A 22,771-nucleotide genomic window follows, 5' to 3' on the forward strand; every position below is an offset into this window, starting at 1 on the left:
TCAGCAGGGAATGAGCAAAAGAACAAACAAACAAAAAAAAATCATGCCACATCTGAGGCCCAGTTTATGGGAACATGTTTACAGCCACACCATCTGAGACCATCCCCAGTTCATACCTGTGCTCTTATTTAGCCCAGAACCATTATCCTTAAAGTGAGCGATGTGACACTCCCAACACACACAGGAAGCTGTAGCTGTTGAGCTGTTGTTTTGCCTGTTGGATAGCCTGACCTCAGTGTGGTTTCATCTACAACATGAACAAGCCTAGAATATTTCAAGATCACGAACTCTGTAGAAAATAGATGACAACTGAGGGAGAAACAAGCAGTTATGCAGTAGCCTCATCTGAAAATATTTATTTTAAAACTGCTAATGCCAGGAAAGACAGAAGCAAACATGAGATCCACTATTCCAGTAAACTCGGCTCCTTCAATCTTCCTCACAACCAGAAAAGTCAGTTCTGCTTAAAAAAAAAAAACCTTAATAAAAATAAAAAGCACCAACCAAAAAACCCAACCCACACTTAGGGACACCAATTTTGCGAGGGTCAGTTAACACAATCTCTACAACATTCCTTCCCTTTCAGACAGTCTGATTATATACACTAATATTTCATAAATTCTCAAAAAAAAACAAATACCCAAAACACTGCTGAATGAAAGAATTGCACTCCCACCAAAAAGTCTAAGAAAATATTAACAAGAAATTCAGATACAGAAGTATCAGTCGATTTAAAGACTTTCACAGGATTTGGGTAACAACTAATTTTGATTTAAAAGGTTTCTGGTTTGTTTGGTTTTTTTCTTGTTCAGTCTGTTAAGATAGATGAAGCTCACAGAAGGTCTAACAATTTCTAATTTCATCACAACTACCATTTTTACCTGTTAGTCATCTAACCTATAGTTAAGTGATCCATGTAAACCAAGTCCCTAGAGCTGGGAGGCCTTCTATAAATCTAAGTTAATTATATATATGACACTCTTAAGTCAAGTCAAAACAGTAAAGTTTTTGTATTTGATATACAAGTAGAAACTGTCCATTTCTAAAGTCACGTGCCGAGTTAGCCAATTTATTCTAAAAGCAGTTGTCCTGGAGCAGTTTCAGCATTCCTTCAGGCAAACACACTGTTATTGAAACAAATCTTTTTAAAGTTTTAATACTTCGTTTCAGTAAAAGAGAATAAAAAAATCACAGCCTGTGCCAGTTCTCAAATGCCAGCAAAGTAGCTCAAGAATCAATGTATCTCTGGAAGCAGAATGTAAGAGCTGTCAATCCCTTCCATGATCAAGGAAGGGACTGTTAGCAGCAGGTCACTATATCATCTCCTGGACTGTACGCTAAGCAGCAGTGAGCACAGGCAAACAGAACCTCATTTCACAATGCAGAACTCAGCAGTTAAAAATAGAGGAGGAAGACTTGGGTCAGAAGGCATCTATGCAAATAATGAGCTTGATAAGGACCACAGAAGAGGCAAACACACCCTTTCAGGAGATATTTTCAAAAGATACAGGAAAATTTAATGTTGCTAACAAATCTCTAGGGAAATTTACTTAGAACATTCCACAGAAACTCCGGTTACTTGTGCAAACACGTCTGTAGTGTTCTGAATCATGGCCATTTATGGGGCTTGGGGGTTTTTGTTGATTTTTTTTTTGTTCTGTTTTTAAATCATGCATGATGTGAAAACACTCATCTTGAAAGCAAATTCATGAAAGAAACTGTACAACTGTTCTATCCACAATACAACAAATTACATTGCATGACCCAGAAATACATCAACATATTAAATTTCTATGTCAAGTAGTTCACATGAGAAGGATTTAACTTCTGACCTAGCCCCCTGTTCTACCGTGCTTTACACCCTTTTACCGAGTGGGGGGCAGAAAGCCATCTCTTCTTCCTGCTCAAGCTCTCACCTTCTTTTCCTGCAGCACTACTGGAAAACTCTTAACCCCCTCACTCTAACAGGAACTTTCTTATCCTCTTCATCTCAAAAAAAAACCCACTAAATCTTGATAGGTTTTCCTTTACAGCTCATTATGGACTAATTTATGCACAGGTCTTCCTCTTCAAGCCTGGCAAAAATCTTCATCTGTTCCTCTAGTAAACACAACCTCTTCCACATTTCAACACCTGCACTGTCCTTTCTCCCTCAAGCTCCCACCACCACAATACCTTTGTGCTTGCCGTAGCAGCAAATGAAACACCAGCTGCATGCTGTTTGCTTTCTGAAAGGCTATGGGCTGCACAGCTCATTTCTGCACTTTGTTTTCAGGGAGAATAACAGAAGAAAGGATAAAACAGCCATGGGAGAGACCGTATGCAAGAGCCTGAGGTAAGTACTAAACGTTACTCATCACCACTTGCACTATCCTCTTGGGCAGGAAGCAAAGCCACAGTGTAAGTTGCACTAGCAGCTCTCAGCCAGGCACAGTTAGGAAATACCAACGATCCCTTCCTGGACTGGGTTTTTTTTATTAGAATGCATTGCAGGCAACTAGTTAGACAGGTTTGGTTTAGTTCTGCTGCTCCTTCTCACACATATTAAGAGCACTCAGTGGTAATGAGGATTTTCAGGATTCACAGGTAAATAAAGTATTTAGACTTACTTAGCTATTGAGCGATTATAGCAAGGCATGAAAACCTTCAGCCATTCTATCTTCCTCAAGAAAATAAATTTCATCAAGAAAAAAAGTTATGGAAGTGAGGAGCAAAACACAGCTTTTCAGATACCATCATTTGTAGATATTTTGCTGCAGAGAAAGGTAATTGCTCAGGATCAAATACATTGCTTTCTGACTTGGGTCAGTATTTCTGTGATTTAGCCTGTCACAGGATTACATTAGTAAAGAGCAACTACAGCTGAAAATTCAAATTACTTATATTCAAGACAATGTCAAGTAGAGGAAATAAGATGTAAATACATAAATTATTATAGACTCTCAAATATCTTACAAGTATGAACTTGCATTGGTATATAACACTCCAGTTTCACATTGAAGAGACTATAATCCTTGCCACATCAATGAGTTGTCTCTCTTTTAACAGTAAATGTAACTGCAGTACACATGTACCCATTCCCCTGTAATTTTACCACCAACGTTGTTCATCTGTAGCATTTAGTCAACTTGAAGTTCAAGTTTCATTTCCCGACATACTCATACTACACAACATCAGTAATTTAAGTTCTGCTGAACAACAATAAGGGGAGAACAGTACACGAATTATTGCTATACAAATACTGATTTAAAAGAATAAGCAGATTACCTTTGCCTCTTCTACACCTAAGCCTTCTACCACCACAATGGTCTTAGTCATAAGTATGACTAGATACAACCTCTGAACAACATAATGGTATTAGCAGAAACTCCAACCACAGCAAGTCGCCCCCCAGGAAGAAAACTTGTTTTCCCAATGGAGTCATGGCTCACAGCACGCTATTTTTTCTCTCTTACTATTTTTCCACTTCTGCTTCAAACAAATAAGATTCATCAAATAAAGAAACTAAAACAAACAAAAGGTTACATGGCTAAGACCACATCCAGTATTCCTAAGTTAGATCATACATTTGCCTTGGATAGGTATTTGATCTTCCTTTCTCTTCCCATGCCCTAACTTTCATGCAACTCATGTGTCGACTTGGATGCTGTAAGTACTTCAGATTCACACCCAAAGCTTTACATTAATACTTCTGCACACTAGCATCAGTCCAAAGGAGTCTCCTCTTTAGTTACAAGCTTACAGTACTCAAAAATGGCGTGGAGAGGAGGGGGAGAGAAGATTTCATTTTCCTATGCCTGTACTTTAGAGTGATGTTTTCGGACTTGCATCACTGTTGCCCAGCTTCCAAAAGGGAATTCCATATTTGGCAGCCAAGGGGAAGCCCACTTCATAGCTATTCTCGTTAGAAAGTTACAGATACATTAACAACAATCTGATAAATTACATATGGTGACTTCCTTTTATTAAAAAAAAAAAAAAGGACATTACTATATTAGCATATAAATCGACAAGCTTCATTCAGCTGATACATTGTACAGCACAGGGCAGCACCAAACCTTTTATACTTGCCAAAGGACAACACAGCAGGAGGGTCTGCCAGGGCAGCGCCAGCTCCTGAGCTGGCCGCAAGCCTAGGAGCTGCCCAGGGTACAACTCCTGGCCCTTCTGTTGCCGTTGTCTTGGAAGCTGATCACTCTGTATTTCTGTTGTTCTCTCTATAACAAGATACACACCTGCTTTTTAAAAGGTGCTTTGAAACATACAGATTAAAAATATTACCTACATAGTTACTTGGAAAGAAAAAAAAAATGTTAGCTATTTTGTTAGAATAACTTCTGTTGCCCAAACTCAGGTAGTGAGTCAAAGAAAAATACCATAGCTGTAGAGTGAGAGAAAGCAGGCAGGTCAGTTTTTTGTTTAAATGTAAGCAGAAGCAGCAATAACTAGAAAGGTTTTATTCACACGAAAATTGCAGCTTTTGGAAGTGTTACATCTGCTGTCGCTGCTACAGAACAGAGAACGGAGTGGCCTATTTTCTGCTTGACTCGTGCATCCCATTATTCCTTGCATACTCCTGACCAACCAACAGCAGTATATTTTTAAGCTTGCTGACTCGTTCCAAACACCCTCCTGACATCCTGGTGAAGGAACAGAAATACTTTGTAGTGGCCTGGGCTGACAGACTGATCTTTCCCAAAGAGTAAAGGGAAATAGTTGAGGCATATGCAACAAATAAACAGAATTCCCAACCCTTGCTTTATCCTAAAAATTGCTTCCCGTATGATAAGGAGATATAGGAAGTGAAACAACTGAGCACAACGTAGTGGCTTAAACTGTGATCAAAGCAGCACGGAATATAACAAGGAGAAGTAAAGCATGAAATGATATCACTTTTCTAATCATGACCAGAAAAATTGTGTCCTTTGTTTTACCACACAAATGTGAACAAGTGTCCAAAAAATGTTAGCAATAGTCAACACAACATTTGGAGGTAGTACACACACACACAAACTGTAATAGATTTTCCAGCTACATAAAAAGCTAAAAACTCAACACTGACAACTGAATTTCAATCATGAGGCTCGAATCTCCATTTCTCCCCCTCAAAGTCACTGGTCCAGTTTTTGTGTACACTGAAACCATTGGATAGCTTATATAAAAGACCTATTTTCTAGCCCTCCTGGACTACAAAAATATTAATGAAAGTTAAACCCAGATGCCTAATTTAGCTAAATGCATAATGCAAGTAATACCTCTAGACCTCATTAGACTACACAAATACTACTGGAATAAACGGAAGCTGCAAGTGCCCGGCACTTTTAAAAGTATGTTCGTGCAGTGCACGCAAATGTCACACCAACATTGTTCAACTCTGACTGCCTATTTTAAAAAAATAATAAAATAATAACTTCCAATAATTAATCGGCTCAGTAGAAACATGCCCAAACAATACTCTACTCTAGGCTGAAAAAGCCGAACTAAGCTGTTACTTTGTCAAAAAACTGCTTTTATGACCTAAGCAATGCAACCACTTTTTTTACAAGTATTTTATTGAACAGCTTCCCAAGCTCCATATAAACATATTTTACTATTTCATAAAGTTTATACATCAAGTTTTTGAAACATGAAGTGACAGGCTCTCAGTGGAATTTCTGCAGAGCTACGAAGTTCCTAGTGCCCTCAGCCTCCTGAGGATGTAAATTCACTACAAGCATCAAGTAGCCAGAACCTTTCTTTTTTATCCAGGAATGTCTTGCAAATTTGAAATACTGAAACAGACTCTATGATCAGCCAAAGAGAATCCCTTTACACAAGACTCAAAATCCTCCAGTGATCAGCTCACTATAAATATGCATCACTGCAAGGTTTCTGTTGCCAGCACTAGAAAAAGTTTCTGTCATTCAAGACCCCTTTAAGTTAAGAACCAATGCTAAATATCCTCCACCCCATAGAGATATTGTAGCTAGATATGTTCATAAAGAAATCACCCTAACTTAATGATTTAGGTTGTTTTCTAATATTTTTTTCTAACTTGTTTGCACCTTACTTTCACCCAAGGTCCTGAAGTTACACAAAAGCAACCAAGAGTGAACTCACCAATGCCATAAAAAGGGAAAACCAAAACCAGGGAGAATAACCCAGTTTCCAAGCTTCATTAAGTAAAACCTCTGAGTATATTATGGCACAGTTGAATTTGTGACATATTATATTACATACCAATCTGACTGCCTACTGAAACTTAGTACTTCCTTTTACCAGTTAGTCTTCTTACAGCTCAAGGTCTCCCTTTGATTATTCCCAGCTCTGACACATTAGCTATCTTTTTATCATGTTTACTTTTGCTTTACTGCCCATTTGCATTTATAATACTGTTTTATCGTAGGGATTTTGAAGACATGTCCTTTATGGTGCTTTGTAGCATCAGGGCAATTATTGCAGCAACTTACCTGTTTCATTTCTGTCATTGGCAATGGAAAGTTAGAAACAGACACGATTTTTTTTTTTTTTTTTCATAAAACAGTAAACCCAAAACACTGCCTTTTTTATGCTGTTCTTACAAGCAGTAATTTGAGGATTACTATAGCAAAGAACAGCAAAAAATACTTAAGGAGTATTTTGGGTGTTTTTCTTACCACATCCTCTCATATATATAATACAAAAAAAACTTTAAAAAAAATTACATGACTACTAAACCCACAAATACTAGAAGAGCTAGGTGGCAGCTGTAATACCCAGAAAAGCTTTAACATTTCCTTTTCAAGTTAGCTATGCTCTAGTATTAAGATTGCAGAGCAAGCTAGTCAGAATCAGAGCTCATTTCCCATCATTTAATCATCCACCTGAATTAGCGTGCTACCTTTCAGTTATTATTCACTTTGATACTACATCCTCTTAACTTGGAGCTTAAATCATCAAGACACACATGAATGCAATTTATTCCTACAGAAGAAAACGTGGACCTTCTTTATTAATCTAAAGCATTCCATTAACCACTTCCAGAACTTTATTTTTAAAATTGCTTTTTTCCATATTCAGTCTTTTCAAAGTTTCAGTTGCCCATAATGGAAAGCTATTACATTTTGGCTTTCTGTAGAAAGGCACGACCTCTAATTTGCAAGTGTATTTTATCGAACTTCACAGTATGCTTAGAATACTTCTGTAAACACAGTCCGTACTTGTACGCTATTCACACACCACAGTGAAAAAGTGCTTAACGGCTCTTCTGAAAGAAAAAGATTGTATCAGTTCCATCTGAATATGAGGAAGAACTTCTTTACTTTGAGGGTGACAGACTATGGGACAGGCTGCCCAGGGAGGCTGTGGAGTCTCCCTCTCTAGAGACATGCAAAACCGGCCTGGACATGATCCTGTGCAACCTGTTCTGGGAGAACCTGCTTTAGCAGGGGTTTGGACGAGATGATCTTCAGAGGTCCCTTCCAGCCCTGACTGTTCTGTGATTCTGCATTCAGAAACTGCACCTGCATGAAAGCCTTACTGAAGGCCTCACGACTGCTCCTCTTCCCCAACCACACACCAGCCAAGCAATCCCAAACTGCAGTCAGAGCTCCCTATCACTCTCTTAACCACAGTACAGTGAAAATGTCATCCACAGGACACCTGTCCCGTGGTGCCTGCTGTCTTCCGCCAAGGGAAAAGAAGGAGTCCCTGCTTAGCCAACATACACGGACGTAACAACTAAATGCCCTCTCTGGGTCTAGCCAGCAGCCAGGTATTTGGAGACGAGGACAGGTATCGTGCTCTCGCACGGGAAACAGGCACCGGTGGAGGCACACCTGTGTGCGGGTACCAGCCGAAGCCACCAGCTCTGCCTGCAAGGGGCCGCCGGGCCGAGCCTGCGCGGCGCTGGGCGCTGCAGGGTACCCGGGGCCGGGCCAGGGCCCACACGCTCCCCGGGGTCTCCCCGGGCAGCCCGGGGCGGGGCAGCCGGTGGCCAGGTGCTCCTCGCATCAAACTTGCTCCTTTTCCAGCCCCCTGCAAGTTCTCAGAGCGGGATGTCACAGCACGAACGCGGTGGCAGAGCAGACGAAAGCGATGACCCGAAACCCGGTATGCAAGCTGGCGATCCCAGCGGCACTGCCTGCTGACACAGCACCCCGGCCCGCCGGGCCGCCGGCGGGGGGACAGAGCGGGACGCGGTACCGCAGCCTCGGCCACCGCCGGCGGGAGTGCTGCCGCGTCCCGCGGCCGCCGGGGCGGGGGACACGGGCGGAGGGCTGCGGCGGGCGCAGCCGCCGGGCAGAGGCGGGCCCGCCCGCCCCTCAGGCGACGCCAGGGCTCGGCGGACGGCCGGGCACCGACGCGCGGCCGCACGGGCACGGCGCCGCAGGGCCGTGGGCCGCCCCCGCCGCGGGGCCGGGGCGCCGGGGCCCGCTCCGGGCGCAGGGCCGGGGCTGCCCGTGCGGCCTCCCAGCTCCGGGCCCCGGGCGCTGCCAGAAACTTTCCGGGGAGCGGAGCGGAGGCGGCGGCGCGGGGGGGCGCGGGGGGAGGGGAGGCGGCCCCGCCGGCGGCGCGGCCCTTACCCGTCCTTGCGGCGGGCCTTGTAGACGTGCCCGTAGGTGCCTCTGCCCACTTTGCAGCCCTCGTACTCGAACAGGTCCTCCACCCGCTCGCGCTCGGCCGCCAGCTTCGACTTGAACTCGTAGTCCATGTCTTGCCCATGGGCGGGGAGGGACGGGCAGGGGACGCGGCGGCCGGATCAGCACCCGCGGCTGGCGGAGCCCCCTCCCGGCGCCGCCATTTCCGGGGCTCGGCGGGCGGGCGGGGGGCCGGGGCGGCGGTTTGTTTTTGTTTTGGTTTGGGGCTTTTTGGCGGGGGAGGGGGTGCGCTCCGCCGCCACCCGCTTCAACTGGGCTCCTCGCGGCGCGGCGCGGGGGATGCCGGGAGTCGTAGTGCGGCTGCGGGCGCCGGCCCCGGTGCGGCGGGCGGGACGCGCTGGCGGCAGAACTACAGCTCCCGGCGTGCCCCGGGCCGCCCCAGCCAGGCGGCGTCGGCGCACTCCGCTCCCCGGAGACACCGAGCGTTTCAGCTGCCGCTGGGAACTTGCTGACTCCTCACATTGCGGGCGGAGACGGGAGCGGCCAGCGCGGCCGGGCTCGGCGCCGCTCGTGGTGGGAAGGGAGAGCGGGCGCCCGCCGCGCCTCACAGCGCGCACCGGACGGCAGGGTGCCGAATAGTGCGGCAACTTGTTTATCTCGCGAGCTGCCACTCAAGGCCCGACCCCGCCTCCCTGCTGGATTCTGCCCTCTGATTGGCCGGCCTCGCCCCGCCCCCGCGGTGGCTCGGCCGCGAGTCGCCGCCGGCGGTCTCCGGGCGGCCGCGTGGGGGGACGTCGCAGCAGCCCCGCCCGACGCCGACAGGGGCGGGGGCAGGGCCCGGGGACTGTTTCGAGGCAGCGGCCGGAGCGCGCTGGGGTTACGGCGTTGCGGAGGAGCCGCTGCTCTCCTGAAGGGCGGGAGCGCGGCTCCGGGAGCGGCGGTTCGCTCGGCCCGGTGACAAGCGGCGCGCAGGAGCGGCCGTTGGGTCGCGTCCCGTGCCGGCGGCGCTGGGGCCCGGGCCCGGGCCCGCCCAGCGCGAAGGGCTCGGCAGCAGCGCGGAGGCCTCGGCCGCCTCTGGGCCGCGGGTGTGCCGGGCCGGCGGGGCCGCGGCCGCTGGGCCGGGCGGGGAAGGGGCGGAGGCGTGGGAAGCTGGGGGGGGGGGGGCGACCCGCGTGGGGAGCGCGGATCCGCAGCAGGTGGCTCGACGTGGCCGCGCGCTGCAGAATAAACCGCTTGTTCGGAGTGGGAACCGCAGGGGAGGTTACAGCCTTTGCATTCAGATACGAACCCATGAGGCTTTCTGATCCGGTATCGTAGCAAAGCAAATCCCCTTCAGCCCCAAGCACAGAGAATTTTAGACAACAGTGGTGCTACTTGCACGTTCAGGTTTCATGCTACGTATTTTGAGATCACAGAAGTATTTAGGCCTTTTAAGATGATGTCTATCTCTCATTCGGCGATTTTGTGAGAAACATCATTCTCCATAAGCATACTTGCATTATGGAAGCACCAAGCAGAGCTAACCATATATATATATATATATATATATATTTATATATATCTCCTGTCATACAAGCAGGTAATAAACTCCACCTTGCATATTGAAGCTTAGTTTATAACAGTCAGTAGCAAGTGAATGAAACAGAGTGAAATTAGAGAAGGGAAGAGTAAAAATGGAGGATGTCCATGTACAGAAACCATCTGGGTTCATCACCTGCCCAGCCAGCATTAGTTACCGAAATGGAAGGTTTTTGCACCACCTAACACACTGGATGGGAGGGGCAGATCAGCTGATGTGAAGCTGTCACTGCTGACAAAGTGAAGGGTCAACTGCACTATAAGGTATGGGGCTATATATGATTAGCACGTAGCTAAGTTATGAGGTCCTAACCAGAAGTTTGTTTCTGAAGCAACAGCAGAAGGAGTATAACCATTCTGAAGTGATTATTTCTTCCCGAAGGCAATAGATGATTCAGAATTTCCCTTGTGCCAGGTAGCTAGCAAGCGAAATTCTCAGAAAACTTCATCACTCCTTTACCAAAGTAATATTTTCCAGAGAACTGTAAGTGCTTTTCTCTACAGTTGCAGATACAGATCTTTCTGAACCAATCATGAGCTGGCAAATTTCCTAAACACAGGAGAGAGGGGACCATTGATCTTTCAGTGTCAACATTAAAGACATTTGCTAAAATTAGAGCTGTTTAAATGTTGCAAAGCGTTCACATCTTTGGTCACCTAGTAATCAAAGCCAACACTGAAAGAAAGGGACACAGACTTAGAAGGGAAGCATGTAGCTGTTGGAAATAATGCCACCCAGATACATTCATTCAGTCTTAAAGACACTAGGAATAAGGATTATCTTGCTGTTGGTAACAATAAATGCTACAAGGAATTCCCGTTGCTTTCTTCGACAAAAAAAAAAAAAAAAAAAAAAAAAAAAAAAAAGCTGTTACTGCTCATTTTCATTACCAAAGCTTTTGTTTTCTACAGTTTTTATTCTACCATGTAATGACAAGACTGTCTTTTACTATAATTCATTGTATGTCCACAGCGCTGGTGAGAGGGTTAATGGCATTCCCTATTACAGAAGCCTGGCTAGGTTGGCATTTGTAAGCCAAGGCAGCTTAATTCCCTTCTACTGTACCCAGCTCCCTAGTATTGCAAGCAGCCATTTTATCCTTTCTTCCATAAACTGTTCATGCTTTGCTAGTAAATGTTTTGGCCCTTGCTGCAGCTTACTGGGAGGCTGTCTGAGAGAAACCTCTCTAAGCAGCTGGCAGACTTTTTAAAATTTCAAACCTACATTTCCCTGTGACCAGTCCATATCCATCTTTTCTTCCCATGCAAATACTGTTCTGAAGTAGCCCTTCCTGCTCCCCTGTGTGTATCCACTGCCAAAAGTATTTATAGACAGCAATCTCACCCCTACACAGCTTTTATTTTGCTGGACTAAACAAACTGTGCTCTTCTCATTCCCCTCACGAGCCCCTCCAGTAGAAGCTGGACTAGTACAAAGCTGGTTATGGAAAATGCAGAACGTGATCTACACCCTTGTTCCTTCTCTGGTGACACAGCCTTTCTGCTAGTTTCTGAACCGTTATGTTGGCCATTTAAAAGCCATTAAAAGCACAGATTCAACTAGGCAGCTCCAAGTGTAGGCCAGCTCAGAGGCTGGTTAAGAATGAAGCTACCTTCTCATTTGATGCAACAGTTTTACTGATTCATGGTTAAAAGATGGAAATGGGCATGTTTGTTTCTTCTTGAGATTGGAGCACATGGCAGAATTCCACTTCAAGTTCATAAAGGTGGAGACAATGGTTTATGTGGGCATGCTGTCAGGCCTGCTGGAGAACATCTCTGCAGGTGGTTCCCTGAGGAGGAACAGCGGCAGGAGGCCATTGCAGAGCAGAGATGAGTCTTTGAGCTGGCAAACAGGCCAAGAGGCAGAACGGTACTGTGACATTTCCATTGCTCTTGCATGTTAGTAGAATGGTTGTGATACTAGTAGTATGGATTTAATAACATTAACATTTTTGAAAGGTTTTTATTCATGGCATTATTCCTTTCTAGTCAGAAGAGAGATGACTAACTTTTTTAATATGTAATGCCTTATCATTCTCTAATTTTGCTGATGCAGAAGGTCTGAGTAGCCCCACCAAAGAAAATAGAAAATGGCAGGCTTGCAGATTGCAAGCATTATTTTTTTCAGCCTGCCAGCCTAACTGAAGATGCCAGGTTGTTGCTTGTTAAAATCACCATTTCCTCCAAATCTCAAGTCACGTGGTTAAATAAGTGCCCAGACTGTTGGAAAGGTGTGTCAAGAAAGACTGAAAGTTGAAGAACTGAGTATTCTTACCAGTTCCCTAAGCAATTATCCAAGACAAGTAAGACGTTAATTTCTAACATAAAAAGGAAGAATTTGGTCTTTTAACACTTCAACGTCAAGGAAGTGACACATACAGACTATTCTTCTCCTTTGCAGATTGCCTTGCGCATAAAATACACTGGTTTATTTTCTTAACTTCATTCCCTGGCTTGGAAAGTTGCATTTTCTGTCATAGGCAATCTCTTACAGCTCTCTCTTTGTGTATTAGTGAGACCAAAAAATATGTGGTGTTTATTTTTAATTTTTCTAGGCCACATCTGGAAGTAGTTGCACCTTTTCTTAACTTACTGTCTTTGCAAGCTTTTACTTGTTAATCCAGAGGGAAATTTTGGATTCTCAGGGATCAAGACAGCATTTTTCCTGTAGATCTTGAGCGGGGCATTAACAAACATAGACAAACAATGTTTACTTGTCAGTCACATTTAAGCTGATGTTGTTTCACTTAAAGAGTGGAAGGATGCATCTCAGAAGTCTGAAGAGTAAGAGCAGAGAAAGTTCAGAATGAACAGAGGTCTCACATGAACTGTATTATCATCTCTACAGAAGCAGAGATAAACTAACAGTTCTATTCCAAAAAATGTAGAAATACACTTGCAAATTTGGGACATGTTAGCGTGAGAGTGTGAAGAGCCTAATGAAAGTAGGACAGCATGTCAGAGGATTTCTAATAAATATAGATTAGAAAGTCTTCAACTAGCTGTAAGTTCATACATTATCATTCCCAGTAAAACTCTGACTTTGGGAATCTTTTATGTCAATTAACTTCTAAACACCTATAATAGAACTATTAACGTTATTTTATAGGTTTAGAAAATAAAGTACATAACTAAGAGGCTCTATCAAAATTTTACAGTAAATCTAGAGAGCATGCTTGGAATGGAAGATGGGAGTCCTGACTTCTGGTCTCATGGTATAATTGTTTGGCTAGCTCTGGGTGTTTTTTAATTCATTTTTATAGTACTATAATCCCCATAGTACTAAAATAGAAACCTTGTGCTTCTTTTCTTGAGTGTAATCCAAAAACCTGGTCTCAAAATAGGCTGTACTGCTTTTCACCATGTTTTTTTCCGGAGAAATAGAAAACCCTCACAAAATCATGAAAGCTGTTCCTTACCTTCTCCTTACAGATGGGCAAGATTGAACGGTTACCTGACAGAAGCAAGGGAATTCAATGTTCAGCAACTAAAAAACAGTGGGAGACAGCAAAGGAAGAGTGAAATAATTCTGCAGTGCACAGTGTGCCACAGTTCATCGTTGCACAACTATGACTCAACCTTATCTCTGGCCAACTAGTGTAACCACATTTATGTCTTTCTTAGCATATCCACTTGTTCCCTGTGAATTGTGAAGCAAGATGTGTGTGCTTATTTCATTTGGGGTACAGCACGCAGTATAGCAGGCTTGCTTCAGTTTGTCATAAAAAAAAACCAAAAAGCCAGAGGATACAATTAACTAATGTCATTGTGTATCACATTTGAGTATCAGCATGACAGCTGGTTTAGAGGGCCAGCCAATAACCCCAAGGCAGAGATTTAGGGAAAGCCATGAATCCTAAAAACGTAGAAGTTGCCCATTATGGAGAAAGCATAAACTCTAATTCTGAATATAGCAGCCCAAAATTTCATATTTTGGAGCTGCACAATCAGTGTAACTGAGTTTCCTTGGGTTTGTCAGTATACATGGTTTCAGTCTACCTGCATTGTTGGCATCCTCAGTCCAGCACCACCATATTCCACCTACTCTATTTCCTTGCCAGTCATTAAAGTTTTCGGAATCTAAATATATTGTAAACTTCCCTGTAGAATCCACTGATCTTTATCCATGAAATGGGAAAGACAGTGGCATGTAATGAAAAAGGAAAGATGTTGCTTTAATTATCTTTGAAGCATATAAAAGAGAATACAGCAAACCTGCACTGTCTGATAGCTTTCTGAAGTTAAATCCATTCCCACATAAGAAACAGACTAAACAGATAACCTGAACTGTATCAAGTTCTACTGTTATGTTTTCAACTTTTTCCATTGGATATAATAGGTTTTATACCACTGTACTGGCGGAATCCATCCTAAAGAAAACCTATGGCTATAGAACAGTATTTCATGACAAGTCTATAGAACATATGTAATTTATTACATATATATAACTACGTACTTCGGTGTTCCTCCTAGCCAAATAGATTGCGATGCCCTATTACAAGTGTTTTCAACAGCAAATGTTCAAAAGGGCTTTAAGAAGTCATCTTTGGATAGGAGACATAACAAACTTCAGCTGTACCAAGCAAAATTTATATAGAAGAAAACCTCTGAGTAATAAAGACAGTTATATAATGAAATTGTTTGGAGGTAATGTGTGATTGTTAGGCTAAAATTAAAGTCATTGGATATTTCTAAGAAAAGGTTAGGTAAACCTCGGTCAGAAATTTTGTAGTTAAGGTAACGTTAACAGGATGAGGAGAGTGGCTAGAAATTAGATTTCTTGGTTTTCTTTCCAGCCCTATTTTTCTATGACTCTGTTATTCTACATGACATAAGAATGAGCCTCATTTCATGGACTAACCCACTGAAAGACAGAACCCAAAAGACAGAAGTAAACCATGAATTTTCATGACAGAAGGGTTCTTACTTAAGGAGAGTTTGTGCTTAAAGCTGAGCTGTTCACAATTCATAAGTGAACTGGGAAAAGGAATGAATGGTGATATGACAACATTTGAGGAACGTATCTATTAATTAAGATCTAAAGCTGATTGAAAAGTACTGCAAGAGGCTTCCATGACACTGTGTGAGTAGTGGTAATTGAAAAGCAGTATTCCAAAGTGCACTGTAATGCCAATAGTGGTAGAAATATACAGACATCACAGTGAACTCTAAAAGCTAGTACCAGTCAGGACAAGTCTTGAAGTCAGTGTGGAGCAGTTTTCTGAACAAAGATTCAGCGCTCAGAAGTAGCTAGTAGCACAAGAAAGGTAAACTTTTTTAGGGAAAGGGTAAGAAAACAGAACATAGTATAAAAACATTTTTAGTACTGCATATAACTGTGATGCACTACTTGCGTATTGCTTTCAGTTCTAGTAACCCCATCTCAAAATCCATATAGTAGGATTACAGTAACATTCAACCCTGGATAACTAAAACTCAGAAATATGAAATGGCAAAATCATGGGATACGAATACATTAGCAGCTTTTAAATACAAAATGCTGCCTCTGTTTTAGCAAGTCTGCAGGACTCAGGTTACTGGAAGCTGGCATACAGAAGGGGTTATTGCTGTCTGCTTGCCCTTTTCATATACTCTTTCATTGTGTGCTAGATGGGCCTCTGGTCTCATCTACTACAGCCGTTCTTGTGATGCTATAAGGAGAGACTAAATACATTTGGGTTTGTTAGCTGGGAAAACAAATGATTGGGAGAGTGATGTTAATAAAATAGATTGAGCCAAAAGGCATATTTAATTAATACTGTGTCATTTGTGGCCATTGCGTACTATGGTCCAGAGGAAAATTCCAGCTCGGGAATTATCTAGAACACAATTTGTTAGAATCTGAGGAGATGTGCTAACAAAATAAATGAGTGAACCAAGAGCTGGATCCCTCCTACCTGTGAATGTTTTTGAGCTTTGTGAAACTACAGTGGAATTAGATTCAGGAAAACCTAAGAACTCCTACACTGAGAGCCTCGATATGTTACTGAATTTCTGCTTTTCTTATTTCCACCCTAATTTTATTATTTCCTAACTCCATCCATGCCTCAGTGGCAAAATCCTAAATTATCTAGATTCCCGAACTGTATTTACAGCCAAATAGGAAATGACAGCATCAGCTGCTGGCTCACAACACTGAAGAAGTTGAGCAACTCTGAATTTTAAAGGAAAGCCAGATGGTCGAATGCAAGCAGGAACCACGAGTTCCATTGTCCTGCAAGGTTTTATTTCTTTGGGGACCAGATTTTCTATCTGTAATGCAAGGCAGAATACTTCCCCATCTTTAGGAAATCTTTCAGATTAAAACAGTACTGAAACTATCAGTTAGCTTTACTAGCTATGTCCATCAACCAGTAAACAGTTTGCAGTCAGTCAAATTTCAGTCAGCCTGAAAAAAAGGACTGACCAAAATTTTTTTATACTTCAGTCTATGATCTTGACAGTGCAATTCAGAAAAGAGAATAATCTGAGACTAACACCTACTGTTAATACCATATGTAGAAGACACAGAACACTGACTGTTGTAAAAAAACACTTTTCAAACCCTTGCCACCAGACCTCAAAAATTTTACTGTCAAACCTCTACAGTGCTTCTGGCTGGACGAAGTATCAAGAAGGTGACTGTGACTTTGGCCTCACAGAAGATGCAGAAACAAGAGTTGATGCAAGGGAACTGTGGGGGTGGTGCATCCATAGACAATTACTGCTCTTACTACAGAACGTCAATGTCCTTGCTGATGAGTAAGACTTCTTATCACTAGCTTCTGTCTTACCCTCACTCCAATTTTACACACAGACATTCAGCAAAATTAAGGCAATCAAAAGTATTAAATCAGTGCACCTAAGCTGAAGTACTTTCAACTGCCATGTTAATGTTTCTTTGAAGGATAAAGTGTTCTGTAGCCTCTGATAGTATATTGTGTCTAGTTGGGGTTCATTTTCTTCAGAGCAGGCCATATTATGTTGTGTTTTAAATTTGTGACCAAAACAGTGTTGATAACACACCAGTGGTTTAGCTGTTGCTGAGCAGCGCTTGCATAGTACCAAGGCTGCCTCTGTTTCTCACTCTGCCTCTGCAGCAAGTAGGCTGACACAAGCTGACCAAAGAGCTACTGCGTGCTGTATAACATCATGCTCAGTGATACAATTTGGGGCAGGGGGGAGGTTTTGCAAAGCTGCTGTGGCTTGCAGACTGGCTGGGCATCAGTCTTCTTGCGGGAGGTGGTGAGTGAGTGCCTTTCCATCACTTGTTTCTTTTTCTTCCCCCTTTTTTTTTTTCTTTCCTTGACTTATGAAACTCTTTATCTTGACCCATGCATTTTTCTCCCTTTTGCCCTTTCAGTTCTCTCCCCCATCCCATTTCTGGGTGGAGTAAGTGAGCAGCTGGGTGAGCGTTCAGCTGCTGGCAAGGGTCAGCCCACCAACCCATAGGAAAACTCTGAGGAAAGAATGAGAAGGAGTTGGGATGCATCTTACTGGGCTACTTGTTTTGCCATGGCTCTCGTCTTTTACTCCCTGTGTGGGAACTACCAGATGCCTATTGTTAGGACTGGGTGGAAGAAGTCACAGTTCGTTTTCTCTTTCCCATCTACTGTTGTCAGCAAGAAGGCAGTATGGATCTCAGAAAGTTTAACAAACTAATAGCAGTTCCTGCAGCGTGAACCAACCAAATAAAATGTGCTGCTGCTTCTCTAATGCAGGCATAGGCAACCTATAGCTCTTAAACTCCATTAAGCTTGTGTGTGGCTTCTGCAAGGGCTACAGCATATGACAAATAGCAGGGAGTGCAAATACAGTTCCTGCACATTCTGTATGTCCAGCTGTCAGTAAAAACAAACTGAAGCTCCCAAAGCCAGAATTACCCTGTCACCTTGAACCCAGCTCTACCCTCCAGCAGAATGCTTACCAACAGCCTATAATGCCATTTTATAGTTTGCCCTCTCCTTGGTACGATGTCGCATTAATTTGAGCTTGCATCTCTCATCTTCCTCAGACTGAAACTGTTGTGTATGATTCTGCATAGCCACAGTCTGATATCATGACTGCCAAACCACAATCTTCCTCTGAATGAAGTTTTCTTACCATTGGGTAAACCTATGGCAAAGCAGGCTCCTCCACTAACCCTGTGACTTCTGAGGAACTGCAGGAATTTGGATTCTATGGGTGCCTGAGCTCTTCAGGACTGTCTGAAGGCAAAAAACATGAAGAGGTGGTTTTTTTGTTTTTTATCTCAGAGTAAGGAGACTTAAATTTTAGGGAGTGAAATTCACTCTAAATCAAATGGAGCTCCAATAGGAATTTAATGGAACCATGTTTACCTCAGAGTCTGTTCTAAACTTCATTGTTACCATTAGAAAAACTACATCATAGGTGTTTCAGTTCTTGTGTCCGTGAAGTAGGAACAGTAATATTTAGACATTCTTAATAGGACCATCTCAAATCTAATTGGTAACTTTGGACACTGAGTATTAACCATTATTTATTGTTATTATTTTACTATTGCAAAGTGATAGTTGCTAGTGTAAACAAAACTTGCTTCATATAACCTATTGGGTCCATCACTTGCAATGGATTATTTGGTATAAGATGAAACACAAGGAGCTGTAACTTTAGCATGCTTGTAGAAGTAAGCATGCTTGAAATAGAAATAATTGTGATATCAATGGTAACAAAAAAATAGCAGTAGACTAGCAGCAGATTACCAAACTGTTATCAGTAGTGAAACCCTGAACACTGTATGTAGTGAAGTGGATGCTTCCAGAAAAGAAGATAAACCAAAATAAAGAAAATTTGTTTAAATGGTGACTTTGTGCTGATAAGACTAAGAATCCATTTTAGGTGCTGAGCTCACTTCGGTCTGCCTAATTATGATGTGTTGCTTTGATTGAAGTCATTCCCAGGTAGAGATCAAGCTGTGCAGTTAAGGAGTGGCAGAAGTGAAGCCCTGGCTTTTTTGGATCCGCATCCCATTCTTCCTCCTTCCCAGTGTCCACAGCTCAGGCTCCCTGCCCATCATCAATCTTCCCTTCCCCCAGTGTCCACAGCTCCCTCCTCCTGCCTCCCAGCTACCAGCTGGGTGAGAACCAAGGGGATGTGGCTGCTTTTGAGTTAGGCGTGTGCTGGCTGCCAGCAAACTAAACACGATGAATAAACTTTGAGTTCAGGCAGCAGCCTTTCGGTCATGGTAACAATTTGAAGGAAGTAGTCTTTTCTTTACTAAGATGTTATGTTTTATGAAACTTGGAGGAATCTCATAGTCTGAAGTTTTCTATTTCTGCATCACATGTAACTGAAATGAACTTATGGGTTCAACAGTTATTGGAGAGAGTCTGGCAAGATGGGTAGGCAAAGAGCACATCACCTAAGCCCTATTTCCTGAGGCTTACAATCACAGAGAAATTCCCTTTGACAATATAATAGATACAATTCCCAGGAGTTTATAAGTAAGGTTTGAGAAAGGAACATCTGGACAATATGCAAAATACCGATCTCAGGATTTTCCTTACCATTTACAACATTCAAGGGAAATCTCCAAAGCCATTTAGTGGCATCACAGCAGAAAAACTACAGTTGTTTTGATCTGTTGGGATTAATACAGAAATTAGTAGACACTGGGATCACATGTCAGGAGCTGGAACATGACTCTATATTAAATGTCTTTGCTCCTGTGGTTAGGCCTCATTTCCCAAACATACAAAATTGTAATTCATTATCAGAACCTGGGTGGTGGTGGTGGTGGTGGTGGTGGTGATTTGTATATTTAAAAAAAAAAAAAGAAAAAAGTATTCATAGGTCCATACTATACAACCCTACTGAATGAAAGATTTTCACTACCTTTAGGACTTCCTGCATATTAAAGATCTTCTACTTGAACATCCACAGATGAGAATCATATGCTGTGTATGTATGAGTGTATTTTCTGCCTTTATTAAGTGCATTCTTTTTTTCACATTTACAACATTCTAGACTGTATCTGACTTAAATTCAGATACAAAAAGAACTGGTTTTGACATAGTGCAGGTAATATGATACCCGTTCTAAAATTGCATGCTTTCTTTTGTGTGTAATCTCTTTTCCTTGATATCACTTAAATATTCATATTGCATGTCATCTTTATCCCTCCTAGAGCACGTTAAAAGTTGGGGGTGGGGAGTGGAGGGGTGTGGAGAAGTCAGACATCAAATTCACCTTGATATGACTTCAATGGAAGGAAGACAAAGGCATGAGCTGAACTCGGTGGCATTACAAATGAATTTATTTCTGTCTGTCAATAATTCAGATTTCACATTGAAAGTATGTCAGGTCACTGAAATGGTACGAAAAGCCATCTAGTGTCAAAAAGATGTTTAAGAAGAACTTAACGCCTGAAAGCAATCCAGTGGTTATGCCAATTCTGGATTAACTGAAAATAAAGGAGTAAATTTCGTAAATATTGATGAGCAAACAATATGCAGTGACTATAGCTTGTATTGGTCAGGCAGCACAGCAGGTGATACATTTTCACAGAGAAAGGAGACAATAGAGAAGTTCTGCACATCTTTATGAGAAACAATATTGAAATTAAAGATAAAAGATGGAGGAAAGCCCCAGATTATAAGGAATTTGATTTCCTAGCTCATGTATAAAAAGCACATCAAAGTGCTGTGCCATGACCACTGCAGAGCTTTCAGCAGGCCAGATCCCATAAAATCCTCTTCAGGAGCTCTTTCCTACATATAGAAGCTATATGGTCTTAATTCATGTGATATTAACTAAAGAAGTTCAAATTTTCTGTGCAGTTTCTCTTATATTGACTTAAAACTATTATCTGTTTGTTATATCTAAATTACTATGCATTTAGACCATAATCACAGATTAAGTCTGCAAATGGTCACTGACCTTTTGCAAAGACCCTTTTGTTTTTCTACTCACAGTTCTGCCACCTGCCCCCAAATGGGTCCCTCAGTGCCAGCAAGGCTGACGAACAACCTCCAGTGAAGTGTCCAAGGGAATGAGCTAAAGGAGCACCTGCACAACACATGTGGGAACAGTAACCTGCTGCTGGATGGTGACAAGCAACGAGATGTTGTATCTTCAACTGTTCCACCTATGTAGGGAAGGAGACGGCAGTCCACTGCCTGGCTGATGGCTAAACCGGTAAAACAGATCTAAACCATGCTAAAACCTTGACTGCACACAGCCTTGTGTACTAGACTTGCTATTTTGATTTGTAAATCAACACTGCTAACCTGGTAACCCTGTTGTACAAACATATTTATAGCATTCTAAAGGTGGGGGGTTTTTTTCACTGATGTGATATTCCTATAAACTTAACTCTAATACAGGAAGTTACTTTATCGTAATCCACAGCAGGAAGTTGTGTAGCATCCTGAGCCAATATATAAGCATTAAACAAGATGAGTTCTCTTCTCTTATCTTTATCTACATATTTTCTTTATCTGGCATCTCACAAGACAATTTTAATTTAATCTTAACTAACGATACTGCAATGTAAAATAATGCAATTTTTAAGTAGTTCTGGGAGGCCTTTATTAGCCTAATGCAGCAAAAGGAACACCAAGATAACTGCTGAGCAGGGCCAAATGAAGCTGCAACATAGCTGGGAGGGACAGGCTGTAAAGTGCTTTATGTTGTTCCGGTGCTATGAGAGGGGTGCTAATAGTCTCCAACTGTAGCCAGGTCTCCTGAATGCCCTTCTGTGGCATTCGAAAGGGTACAACTTGAAACCAAATGGAACAGCAGAATAAACAGATAACTTCTGATATTAAAATCCTTCAGTCCCAACATTGTATGTGTTACACAATATATTTCTAAATTATGCTCCTAACCTAAAAAATTTCTTCCTTGAAAAACCTCCCCAGAAGTCATTACTATATGCAAATATATATTGAATGCATAAATTTATAACATATAAAATTATTATATTTTTCTAATCATTAAGATTGCAGTAACATGGGTAAAGGTGCTTACCTGCCTTGATTCTTCCGTGTGCATATTCATTTTGTGGGTGTGCTTTATAGCAGCATTGCATGTTACCAGTTTTATAACCGATGAATTTTTTCCTGAATTGTAACCTTCAGGTGCAGTTTAGCACCATGCTTTCTGCATGTTTACATATTGTTGTATGTGTCTGCTCTTTCTTTTCAGTTCAACTGAATCGTGAAGTCCTCAGAACTTACCATCCTGCTGACTGAACTGAGTTGTAAAGCTATACATACATGCACAACTGACCTGGAGAACCAATACTTGCAGGCAAGTAATGCAGATTTGAGCCCTTGCCAGTGCCTGCAGACACATGGTAGGCAAATAATCCCATACTGTGTCTGTCAGCCACTGAAGTCCCTAACATAATAAGAACTGAATGACAGTCTTGCCAAAAGCAGCATCAGAGACTTCAGTATTGGCTTAATACTTGGTAAAAGCTCCACCTAGGCACTCTACATGCCTTAGGAATGCAAATATTTTACAGCACTCTGATCCTGGTAGGAGGTTCCTTCTTTGTAATCTTATAACAAATCCAATCATTTTATCCTGTGGGGCAATTTCTGCATGAAAATAGCAAATTCAGATATCTTTCTTAGTCAGAGGATTTGAAGCTTAAGTCATTCTGAAAGCTATACTGTAATTAATAT

The 22,771-nt window shown here is 42.4% G+C and overlaps 1 protein-coding gene and 1 long non-coding RNA gene across 5 annotated transcripts in view; one reads left to right on the top strand and one right to left on the bottom strand.

Moving 5' to 3' along the window:
- Positions 1–9,010, bottom strand: part of CDK19 (cyclin dependent kinase 19) — a 133,057-nt gene extending 124,047 nt beyond the window's left edge. The window contains exon 1 of one of the 2 annotated variants that reach the window (XM_055809932.1): positions 8,544–9,010. Coding sequence is in view for 1 of the 2 variants with exons in the window: in XM_055809931.1 (XP_055665906.1) it covers positions 8,544–8,671 (128 nt within the window). In the remaining variant the exon portion in view is untranslated. The remainder of the gene's footprint in view (positions 1–8,543) is intronic. The other variant, XM_055809931.1, reaches the window with a different exon arrangement.
- LOC114014016 (uncharacterized) lies at positions 5,629–22,391 on the top strand. 3 transcript variants are annotated; one of them, XR_003557346.2, is made up of 4 exons: positions 5,629–8,070; positions 19,980–20,039; positions 21,053–21,275; positions 22,287–22,391. It is a non-coding gene; the product is annotated as an uncharacterized LOC114014016 (long non-coding RNA). The 3 variants fall into 3 exon arrangements; XR_003557347.2 differs by lacking the exon at positions 5,629–8,070 and adding an exon at positions 12,577–18,348; XR_008748048.1 differs by lacking the exon at positions 19,980–20,039 and having other exon boundaries at positions 5,630–8,070.
- The last annotated feature ends 380 nt before the right edge of the window (positions 22,392–22,771 follow it).

The sequence above is a fragment of the Falco peregrinus genome, chromosome 7 (assembly GCF_023634155.1).
Source record: "Falco peregrinus isolate bFalPer1 chromosome 7, bFalPer1.pri, whole genome shotgun sequence".
Taxonomy (NCBI): domain Eukaryota; kingdom Metazoa; phylum Chordata; class Aves; order Falconiformes; family Falconidae; genus Falco; species Falco peregrinus.